The following is a 12,152-nucleotide window of genomic DNA, read 5'->3' as shown; positions in this document are numbered from 1 at the left end:
TGCTAACAGATGGAGAAACCTGTGTCAAATGATTGAATCTGACAACCTGCTGAAGTACAAAGGAAAGGATAGAAGTACTGATGGATGTCTTTCTATCCTTGATACTATATTTCTATATTTTTGTTCATGTAAAAGTTAAACTAACAAGATAAAGCCACGATATGCCTTCACAGTAATGCTGAAAGGAAACTCTGATTCTAAGAAGACTAACCTTTGACATTTCTAGTATTAAATCCTCAAATGATTATTAATCCAATTTGCTGGGTTTAGGACTGTATAAACAAACCGAGCACATTTTCAAGCACACTTGCAATATTTACCGATGAATGAATGCTTACCAGCTGCAGAATGTCCTCATCCTTTGGCATCACACAGAGTTCCAGTGAGGCATCGCTGAGGGATGAAAAGGGCGAGAGAGGACCGGGGTGAACGTGAGAGAAAGAGAAACTGTTCAAACACAGGATTCAAAGTGTTGCTGCTTCTTTAAGGAGTAAGTTTAACTTGTAAACTCTGTTCTTTAATAGCTGTAAGCTTAATGAGCTGTGAATGAATGTTACACATGTGCTAGTGTAGGTGATAAGGAAAGGTTTCGCTCTGGAAAACAAAGTGTTTTTCCTTGAAAGTTACTCAACAGCTTGTTTAATGTGTTGTAAGCTCAGAAACATGCAGTGAAGGAATGTCAGCGTGGGGATCAGGGTCTGACTGATTCCCTGTCTTTCACTTCACTGCTTCAGACGTGATGTGGAGCGCTGGTGGTCTCACCTGTTCTGGATCAAGGCTATGACTTGCGAGTAGGTCTTCCCGATGATGCTCTCTCCATTCACCTTCACTATCCGGTCCCCTGGAAGAATAAGAGAATAGATTACAAGCCTGGATTTTACTCCCACACTTCATTTGACAAACAACAAGGCAGCAGTGAGTGGATACAAATCTCACATATGGGTCAGATACACTGTATGGATGGATTTCTAATCAATCAATGGAGCCAATACATTCGATTACATACATACAAGCAGACTCATGTGCTGCTTTTCCAGCTAGTTATGCTGCCTTTTATACAGAACATACAGTATGGGTAACGTACATCACACTGTTAGTGGAGTAAGTCTGTGGAGGCAGTTAAACGTCCACAAAACTTAAGTGTATCGTATCGTATAAAGTTGTACTGTACCACATTTTATTGTTAAGTGTTGTATCGTGTCATATCATTTTGTATTGTTTCATTTTATGTCATATCGTGTTGTATCATGTCCTATCGTTTCATGTCGTGTTATGTTTTGTGATATTGTTTTGTGTCATGTCGCATCCTGTTGTATTATGTTATATTGTTTTGTGTTGTGTCGTATCGTTATGTTCGGTTTCTATTTGTATTGTGTCACGTTGTGTCGTGTTGTACTATGTTGTATGATTTTGTGTCGTTTCGTTTCATTTCATGTCTTATTGTTTCATTTTGGATGATGTCAAATCGCTTCGTTTTGTACTGTGTCGTGTATATATATGTATATCCTGTTGTGTCATGTCATGTCGTGTCTTATTGTGTGGTGTCTTGTGGTGTCCTGTAATGGCTTGTCATGTCATGTCTTCTCGTGTCATGTCATGTCGTGTCGTGTCTTATTGTGTCATGTCGTGTCTTATTGTGTCATGTCGTGTCTTATTGTATCATGTCGTGTGTTATTGTGTCATGTCGTGTCTTATTGTGTCATGTCGTGTGTTATTGTGTCATGTCGTGTCTTATTGTGTCATGTCGTGTGTTATTGTGTCATGTCGTGTCTTATTGTGTCATGTCGTGTCTTATTGTGTCATGCCGTGTCTTATTGTGTCATGTCGTGTGTTATTGTGTCATGTCGTGTCATGTTGTGTCTTATTGAGTCATGTCGTGTCATGTCGTGTCTTATTGTGTCATGTCGTGTCATGTCGTGTCTTATTGTGTCATGTCGTGTCCTGTCATGTCGTGTCTTATTGTTTCATGTCGTGTCTTATTGTGTCATGTCGTGTCTTATTGTGTCATGTCGTGTCTTATTGTGTCATGCCGTGTCTTATTGTGTCATGTCGTGTGTTATTGTGTCATGTCGTGTCATGTCGTGTCTTATTGTGTCATGTCCTGTCAGGTCGTGTCTTATTGTGTCATGTCGTGTCATGTCGTGTCTTATTGTGTCATGTCGTGTCCTGTCATGTCGTGTCATGTCGTGTCTTATTGTGTCATGTCGTGTCCTGTCATGTCGTGTCTTATTGTGTCATGTCGTGTCCTGTCATGTCATGTCTTATTGTGTCATGTCGTGTCCTGTCATGTCGTGTCTTATTGTGTCATGTCGTGTCTTATTGTGTCATGTCGTGTCTTATTGTGTCATGTCGTGTCTTATTGTGTCATGCCGTGTCTTATTGTGTCATGTCGTGTGTTGTTGTGTCATGTCGTGTCATGTCGTGTCTTATTGTGTCATGTCGTGTGTTATTGTGTCATGTCGTGTCATGTCGTGTCTTATTGTGTCATGTCGTGTCATGACTCATGTCGTGTCTTATTGTGTCATGTCGTGTCATGTCGTGCCTTATTGTGTCATGTCGTGTCCTGTCATGTCGTGTCTTATTGTGTCATGTCGTGTCCTGTCATGTCATGTCTTATTGTGTCATGTCGTGTCCTGTCATGTCGTGTCTTATTGTGTCATGTCGTGTCCTGTCATGTCGTGTCTTATTGTGTCATGTCGTGTCTTATTGTGTCATGTCGTGTCTTATTGTGTCATGCCGTGTCTTATTGTGTCATGTCGTGTGTTATTGTGTCATGTCGTGTCTTATTGTGTCATGTCGTGTCATGTCGTGTCTTATTGTGTCATGTCGTGTCCTGTCATGTCGTGTCTTATTGTGTCATGTCGTGTCCTGTCATGTCATGTTGTGTCATGTCGTGTCCTGTCATGTCGTGTCTTATTGTGTCATGTCGTGTCTTATTGTGTCATGTCGTGTCATGTCGTGTCTTATTGTGTCATGTCGTGTCTTATTGTGTCATGTCCTGTCATGTCGTGTCTTATTGTGTCATGTCGTGTCTTATTGTGTCCTGTCATGTCATGTCTTATTGTGTCATGTCGTGTCTTATTGTGTCCTGTCATGCCGTGTCTTATTGTGTCATGTCGTGTCTTAACGTGTCCTGCCATGCCGTGTCCTATTGTGTTGAGTCTTGTCGTTTCGTGTCTTGTCGTGTCTTGTCATGTAGTGTCATGTCGTGCCGTGTCTTGTCATGTCGTGTCCTGTCATGTCGTGTCTTATTGTGTCATGTCGTGTCTTATTGTGGCATGTCGTGTCTTATTGTGTCATGTCGTGTCATGTCGTGTCTTATTGTGTCATGTCGTGTCATGTCGTGTCTTATTGTGTCATGTCCTGTCATGTCGTGTCTTATTGTGTCATGTCCTGTCATGTCGTGTCTTATTGTGTCATGTCGTGTCTTATTGTGTCCTGTCATGTCATGTCTTATTGTGTCATGTCGTGTCTTATTGTGTCATGTCGTGTCCTGTCATGCCGTGTCTTATTGTGTCATGTCGTGTCTTAACGTGTCCTGTCATGCCGTGTCCTATTGTGTTGAGTCTTGTCGTTTCGTGTCATGTCTTGTCGTGTCTTGTCATGTCATGTCATGTCATGTCATGTCGTGTCTTGTCGTGCCGTATTGTGTCTAATCGTCAAGTACCTTTTCGACTAGTATTGCATTGTATCATGATGTTGTGTCGTATCATTTCGTGTTGTATTGTGTTGTATTGTGTCATGTCATGTCCTGTCTTGTCATGTCGTGTTGTATTGTGTTGTATTGTGTTGTATTGTGTTGTCTTGTGTGGTATCGTATTGTGTCGTATCCTAACGTACCTTATCGTCTTGTCTTGCATTGCATCATGTCATGTCGTTTCATGTCTTAAATTGTATGTATGAAATGCAGTAAATTAAAAAGAAACCGTGGAGTAACAACTTCCTCAGCTGTAAAAGCTTGTTTTCGATGATAGTATAATGCTTTAAACGGGGATTTAAATACATGGGCTGTTAAAGAAAACCTCATTTCAGCAGCACGGTCCAAAGTTTTCTTCGCTTACTTTATTAGAAGAGGAGTAGAGTTTAAGTAAAGCATTAAGCTGTGTGAGGAATATAGTGTATTACTTTAACACACCCACTCTGGGTTTTTGAATCAATGCATCCCTAAAATAAATTCTGCACTTCAGTGTTTCTACACCAAAAAAAGATTCATCTGGAATCCGGTCAATGAAACCGCTCTGAAGGGAGCAGCTTCCAGCATAAACAACCATCTGAGCTTCGATCAAACGCAGAATACCAATACTTGTTTATTTGAAGGCCCCCCATGTCAGGATCCATCTCCATTCAAGCTTTCTGAAGATGGCCATCTTACAGGAAGAGAGGCGAGGTGAGTAAGGAGATAATTGTGGGAAAACACAGCTCTCCCTTGTCCCAGGGGGGGAGAGAGAGCAGATAAAAGGAGACAGTTTAGAGGGCTTGTCCGGGCCACTTAACATTTCCTGTAACAAGGAGCACTAACCTGGCAATAATGCTGACAGCACTGAACGCAGAGCTTCAGTTGTTGTCGCAATACCAGGGAAATTTAAAGGAGCTGATACATGTTTTCATCGAAAGAGAGTTCACGTTTCCTCGATGCTTATAATTAGAGATGATTAATTTATTTAAAAAGCAAAGATACAAAGTGGAAGACGTGGAGAAACTGGACCAGGGAAGGTTGGAATAACAGTGTGCTTATTACACTTTGTTCAACCTCCCACAAAGGAGCCATCTGTTATTTTGTAACTCGTATCTGTTTTGCCTGGCAGGTTACAAGGAAGCCGAATTACTGACAGTACAGACGTGAAGAAATCTTGGCATCAAACGGCGCTCTGAGCTCTGAGGTCAAATACGAGACAGGCAGAGTTAATCATAAGATCTGCCGGCTATCAGAAGGAGTTGAAACCTTCTCCTCTGAGATTTGATATTTGTGTACCTGTACAGAGTCCAGCTCCGTGGGCGGGGCCTCCCTCCTTCACTTGCTTGACGAAAATGGTGTCCATTGGCTCCAGACGGTTCCTCTGTCTCCCTGGCAACGACAGAGAGAAAGCACATGCACAGAGGCGATTGGTCACAGAGAGGAAGAGCAGCAGCAGAATCAGAATTAGGCCACACTGAAACTAGAACTACAAACTTAGCAGCAGAAAACACAGAGGCATCAGAGCACAGTTCCTCTGAAGTTTGCACACGTTTCTCTGCTTTCATGAGGGAAACAAACAGAACATCAGCACCGACAGATCGTCTGCTTTGTTATTGTGGAAGCTGTTATCAGCTTTATTAAAACAACAGCTGGAGTTAACAGCTACATCCTGACCACAACAATCAGAAACAATATCAACTACTGTCACAAGTCCAGCCGGACTTATTTAGGAGTTCTTCAAATTTTGATTTCAGAAGATTACAAAACCTGAGACGGACATTTTTCACCTGACATGAAAATAGACCCTTTAAAGGACTTATGTCTCAGCAGGATGCAGAAAAACTCATCCATGCATTTATCTTTAGCAGACTAGACTACTGTAACGGGGTCTTTACAGGACTCCCTAAAAAGTCCATCAGACGGCTGCAGCTCATAGAATGCTGCTGCTTGAGTCCTAACAAGGACCAAAAAAGTAGACCACATCACTCCAGTTCTTAGATCTCTACACTGGCTTCCTGTCTGTCAGAGAATAGACTTTAAAATCCTGCTGATGGTTTATAAAGCACTGAATGGTTTAGGCCCAAAATACATTGCTTATCTGCTGCTACTTTATGAACCACCTCGACCTCTGAGGTCATCAGGTACTGGTCTGCTTTCAGTCCCGAGAGTCAGAATGAAACATGGTGAAGCAGCGTTTAGTCATTATGCACCACATATCTGGAACACACTCCCTGAAAGCTGCAGCTTATTTGAACTCACTTTAAATACAAATTTTAAATTTACTTTTAATATATTTCTAATTATCCTTTTCTTTTCTTTTTGTCTTTTCCTTTTATATTTGTCATTTTAATTGTGTTCTTTTATGCTTGTCTGAATGTTTCCAATGCTTTTAGTCTTTTAATGTAAAGCACATTGAGTTGCCCTTGTGTATGAAATGCGCTATACAAATACAGTTGCCTTGCCTAGCCTAAAAAGTTGATTATGCACCATTTAACTCTGCAAATGTACTTATCAAATTTGCTTTCTTAATCAAGCATTTTTAATTAACAATATTTAAAAGAGGTAATAAATTATAGTGCTGAGTGTCTGCTTGGCTGTGATGCTCCAGAACAGAAGCTATCTCAAGACGCTTTTACAAACAGAGCAGGTCTAGCCTATGCTCTATTATTAACGAAGACCCAACATCAAGACAGAGTAAGACTCAGTCTTATCACATCTTAATCCACCATGAGCAGAGCACTTCGTAGCATTTAGCAAGTTACAGCGGCAAGGACAAACTTCCTTTAACAGGCAGAAACCTTGAGCAGGACCAGACTCGTGTTAGACACACATCTGCTGAGAACGTGTCAGGTAGAGAAACTGTGGGTAATAGCTGATATGCACTCTTAAATATTACATTATGTACTGCACATACTGCAAAGACTTATTACAATAAATGACAATGTAATTACACATCACATATTTTTCTCATGCAGGGCAGGCTTTTCTTCGACCTGTGATATCTGTCGAATAATATATTGGTTTATATTGATATTAGATGCCAGCATTAAGCAGGACTTCTAAACTCAAATGAAAACGCTCTCCCTTGGTGGTCGATCAGATAAGCATCAGTGTTTTATGAAACAAGACCTCAGATAACTCATTCAACCTCCTCTCTACATGTGCCTTTATTCCATTATACCACTGTATCCCTCTTTCCCTCGAGCTAACACAACCCCTGTCCCCTGACACGTCCCTCCATTGACTCCACTCTGCTGTCAGATGTGTCCCGAGCTGCAGAACAGGACAGTGAGCAGAGGTCACAGCATGCTGACAGAGCTGCATGCAAACAAGCCTCGGGGGAGTTTAGTTTCACGTGACAGAAGGAAGAGACGGCGCACCATGTCGTCTGATGAGCGTCGAGTAAGACTGCAGCAAAAACAGAGTTAATTTAAGACTGTGTGAGCTCACTAATGACTTCTTTTTAAATGCATAACTTTGAAAAACATCATTATGTGCGTGTGCAAACATCAAATATCATCCTCCCTCTCAGTGCTAATAAGCCGCAATCTTTTCTGGCCTCAGCTGCCTCTTAGAGCCCAGAGGCAACATCAGAGCGGTTCCTCCCTGAGGGAAAACGCTCGCTCAGTACGCAACTACGCATGCTCTTCTTCATGTACACAACAGCAGCAGCAGATAGATGCATTTATGACCCTCTGTGGAGCCCCGATGAACAGCTGGACTGCAGCAGATGTGGGTTATAAGTGTTGCTGTGGAGCGACTTCAAAGGTGAGGAGGTGAGAGAGTCCAGATTGGCAACATGACAGTCTTTTCTCTCTGTTATCAAACAATCAATCAAGCTTTATTTATATAGCACCTTTCATACAAATCAAATGCAACCCAAAGTGCTTTACAGTGATTGAAAGAAAAAGAAAAGAAAGAAGCAGAAATGAAATTATGGCAAGACATATTAAAAAACAAAAATGGATTTTAAAATAGAGACTAATGCACACTCACAATAATAAAATATGTGTAATTGAAATATGTTAAAGCGTCAAATTCATATTAAGAATATAAATAGCTAAAATAAATAATTTCAAAGGATAAGAATAAGAGTTGAAAATAAAATTAAGGCTAAAAATATCAATAAAACTGAGTAGATAAAATAAATAATTGAATATATAAATAAATAAAATAAGATAAAAAGTTAAAATTAATAAAATAATAAAAAAAAACTAAATTAAATCAATATAATAGGAAAACGTAAGTAATGAAATTGTTAGACCCTACATAAAAGCCAGACTGAATAAATAAATTTTTATTTCCCTTTAAAAGTCTCAATATCTCCAGCGCTTCTCAGAGCTGGTAGATCTTAGAGGCCTTCCTAAAGCGCTTATCATTTCATTTACATGTTACTGGGCTTGATTTAACTTCCAGCGTGGGCTTCTTGAGTGTTTGCATGTCACCTTAGATGTCCTTTTACCTGCTGTAATGATGGCATGACTGTAAGGTGGTCAAAATGCTCCCTCGTGTGGCTGAAAGTGTAACTGCACCCTATAAAAAAGGACTTTCACCTCCAGAGAGGAACTGTTGGATTAAATCTTCATGCAGCGACATTAAAAAGACTGATTTTTATCTCAAACCCTGCCTCCATTAGACCTAATGAAGATGTAATCCCGGATACATCTGAGCTGAAATCACATTTTTACAGAACAAAAGATTCCTCAGAAAACCAATTGGTGTTTTTAAAAGTGGAATTATATTCCTGTCCTGCTTTCTAACTGTGAAATCAATATTTAAAATACACTGGGATCTTGCAGGCCCTATTTGATCCAGCAGAAGGCAGTGTAGCACATAAAATGACTTGTCTTTTCCCCACTGGAACAAGCCAACACTTTAGTTCTCATCATGCAGTTGCAGGTTATAAAGGTACCAGAGGACCTGGAGGTTGATTACATGACAGAGTCCTAACTTGTGATCAAATGTGAGTGCTGAAATGTTGCAGCAAATCAGAAAACACTGCACAGAGTTATTTATGAGTTACATCACTGATACAATGCCACACACGGCTAATCTCTCATGCAGGTACAGATGTCAACAAATGCCTCCCCCTCCCTCCATCTCTCTATCTCTCCATCTCTATCCCTCTATCCCTCTCTTCCCAATCCCGAGCCAATCTCATCGCGCTCCAACTCTGCAGCACAAATTGGATTCTGGAAGTTTCCGCGGCCCTGCAGCTGGATGAACGGGATTAAACATGGGGGGAATCTAAAGCTTTGGATATTATTTTAATGCTGCCAACTGTCTTACAGAATCAAAAAACTCCTGCGTGGATTAATGAAATACATCATCAGCCTGCTTCGAAATGACTCTGAGCTGTTCCAAAACCCAGAGTGATGTTTAGATTACCTCAGCTGCTCTTCAGGGGAAATGTTTTCCTCAGAGGACTCAGCACTAAATACTGTGTGTTAATAACATTTTCACTGTGGTAGCAGCAGGAGCGTGATTGAAGCCTTGAAGGTAAATTTACAGCAGATTATGTGAACACCACAGTGAGAGAAACATTACTGAAGTTTAACACTTTAACATTAATCAGTGAAGCTCTGCGTAAGCTGCTGGGAACGTAATCTGTTAATAAATCAAACGTCACATGAGCCAGGTTTCTTATCGTATCGTGATGAGTCATACCGAAACTTTGATATGAAACGCAGTAATTTAAATAAGAAAACACTGGAGAATAATTTAAAGAGTGATGGAAGCTTCTTCTCTAAGAGCCAGGTCAAATTACCATCAAGGGATAATAAAGTCACTGGTACTGTTGTGTCATATTGTGCCATTTTCTGTTGTGTCCTATTGTATCGTATCCTGTTGTCATATCCCTTCGTGTCCTGTCATGTTGTATCGTGTTGTGTCATATGGTGTGGTGTCTTAGTGTATCCTGTCATGTTGTATCATATTGTATCCTATTGTGTCATGTCGTTTTGTGTTGTATCGTACCATATCATGTTGTCATATCGCATTGTATTACATTGTATCGTATCCTATCCTATCGCGTCGTATCGTATTGAACTGTATCATATCGTATTGAGTTGTGTTATAGCGTATCGTGTCATTCGTACCATATCCTATCCTGTCTTGTATCGTCTCATGTTGTGTCTTATCGTATCGTGTTGTATCATGTATCGTTTTGTATCGTGTTGGGTCGTCTCATATCTTTTCCTGTCTTAACATGTCGTTTGGTATCGTATCATGTTGTCCCGTGTCGTCTCATGTTGTGTCATGTCGTATCGTGTCACATCGTGTCGTATCGTGTCATATCATATCGTATAGTGTTGTTGCGTATAGTGTCGTGTCGTATCGTATCGACCTGTATCATATCGTATTGTGTTGTGTTGTGTTGTAGCGTATCGTGTCATTCATATCATATCGTATCCTGTCTTTGGTCATCTCATGTTGTGTCATGTCGTATCATGTCACATCGTGTCGTATCGTGTCATATCATATCGTATAGTGTCGTAGCGTAGTGTCGTGTCGTATCGCATTAAACTGTATAATATCGTATAGTGTCGTAGCGTATAGTGTCGTAGCGTATAGTGTCGTAGCGTATAGTGTCGTAGCGTATCGCATTAAACTGTATCATATCGTATAGTGTCGTAGCGTATAGTGTCGTAGCGTATAGTGTCGTAGCGTATAGTGTCGTGTCGTATCGCATTAAACTGTATCATATCGTATAGTGTCGTAGCGTATAGTGTCGTGTCGTATCGCATTAAACTGTATCATATCGTATAGTGTCGTAGCATATAGTGTCGTAGCGTATAGTGTCGTAGCGTATAGTGTCGTAGCGTATAGTGTCGTAGCGTATAGTGTCGTAGCGTATAGTGTCGTTGCGTATCGCATTAAACTCTATTATATCGTATTGTGTTGTGTTGTAGCGTATCGTGTCATTCATATCATATCGTATCCTGTCTTTGGTCATCTCATGTTGTGTCATGTCGTATCGTGTCACATCGTGTCGTATCGTGTCATATCATATCGTAAAGTGTCGTAGCGTATAGTGTCGTAGCGTATAGAGTCGTGTCGTATCGCATTAAACTGTATCATATCATATAGTGTCGTAGCGTATAGTGTCGTAGCGTATAGAGTCGTGTCGTATCGCATTAAACTGTATCATATCATATAGTGTCGTAGCGTATAGTGTCGTAGCGTATAGTGTCGTAGCGTATAGTGTCGTATCGCATTAAACTGTATAATATCGTATAGTGTCGTAGCGTATAGTGTCGTAGCGTATAGTGTAGTGTCGTATCGTATTAAACTGTATCATATCGTATTGTGTTGTAGCGTATCGTGTCATTCATATCATATCGTATCCTGTCTTTGGTCATCTCATGTTGTGTCTTAACGTCTCATGTCACATTGTCATATCATATCCTCATTGTAAATGAGGGCTTGCTCTCAATGATTTTCGAGTTTAAATAAAGATAATAATAATATTGTATTGTGTCGTAGCGTATAGTGTTGTGTCATTTGTATTATAACAATCCTTTCTTGTCCTATTGTTTCGTATCGTGTCATCTGGTGTTGTGTCGTGTCGTGTCGTATCCCGTCATGTGTCGTGCCTTTTCTTATTCTGTCTTGTTGTTTTGTGTCGTTTCGTGTTGCATCATATGGTATTAAACTCCACTGTTTCATATGAAATGCAGAAATGTAATCATACTATATTGAGTCATATTGTCAGATACCCTGCAATTCTCACCTCTTTAGTATTCTATCAATGATTGTACAATATACTGGTTAAATCATGTCTTAAATATTACAACATTTAATTTCTGGTCAAACTGTTTTTCATTCGATCCACAGTCCAAATTAAAAAAATATGACATATTATATATTTTACATATGGCAAACAACTTCCTGTTCGAGCAGCTTTAACCAGCCACATATAACATTGAGTGCTTTACTTTTTTTGTCTCCTTGAAAATGTCAGAAATGTTATTTGTCTAAACTAATTGCAGTTATTTTTCTAATGGGGGGGGGGGGGGGGGGGATTTTTTGTCAGCTTAATTTCATGTGAATATCTGCAATTTCCAAGGTACAACCTGGTCCAATAAATATGCAATACAAGACGTATTTTATTGGCTCACATCATCATTTTGACTTTATCTGTTGGCTTCTCAAACTTTTGGGGGTTTCAAGCACAAGAAAGTTCAAAACTGTCATATAGCATTTTTCTTCCCCTTCCTGTGAGTTTTATAGAACCTTATCAGGTCTAATCTAGCGGTGCACAGTCTTGGCCGTTCTCTGGCCGTGTGTCAGCGCTGCTCTCTGGCCTCTACAAGTCCTGGTTTGGCTTTGGTCCCTGGCTGCACAGCTGGGCCTGCTTGTGTCGGCCAGCTCCTCCTCTCCCCCCTCTTTCCCCCCTCTCTCTCCCCCACTCCCCTGTTGTTTTGGGTTAGATAATGTTATTCTTTAGAGGGCCGGGCCCACTGCCCGCTCACTG

General features: G+C 40.4%; 1 protein-coding gene across 2 annotated transcripts in view; it reads right to left on the bottom strand.

Annotated features, from left to right (window-relative positions):
* LOC117829068 (rho GTPase-activating protein 21) overlaps positions 1-12,152 on the bottom strand; it is a 128,649-nt gene that overhangs the window by 31,459 nt on the left and 85,038 nt on the right. For both annotated transcript variants that reach the window (XM_034706604.1, XM_034706603.1), the window contains 3 exons: positions 4,973-5,065; positions 763-841; positions 339-393 (listed from right to left, as the gene is read on the bottom strand). In XM_034706604.1, the coding sequence (XP_034562495.1) occupies positions 339-393; positions 763-841; positions 4,973-5,065 (227 nt within the window). The remainder of the gene's footprint in view (positions 1-338; positions 394-762; positions 842-4,972; positions 5,066-12,152) is intronic.

The sequence above is a fragment of the Notolabrus celidotus genome, chromosome 17, assembly GCF_009762535.1.
Source record: "Notolabrus celidotus isolate fNotCel1 chromosome 17, fNotCel1.pri, whole genome shotgun sequence".
In the NCBI taxonomy this organism is placed as follows: domain Eukaryota; kingdom Metazoa; phylum Chordata; class Actinopteri; order Labriformes; family Labridae; genus Notolabrus; species Notolabrus celidotus.
This window is presented reverse-complemented; position numbering and strand designations above follow the sequence as displayed.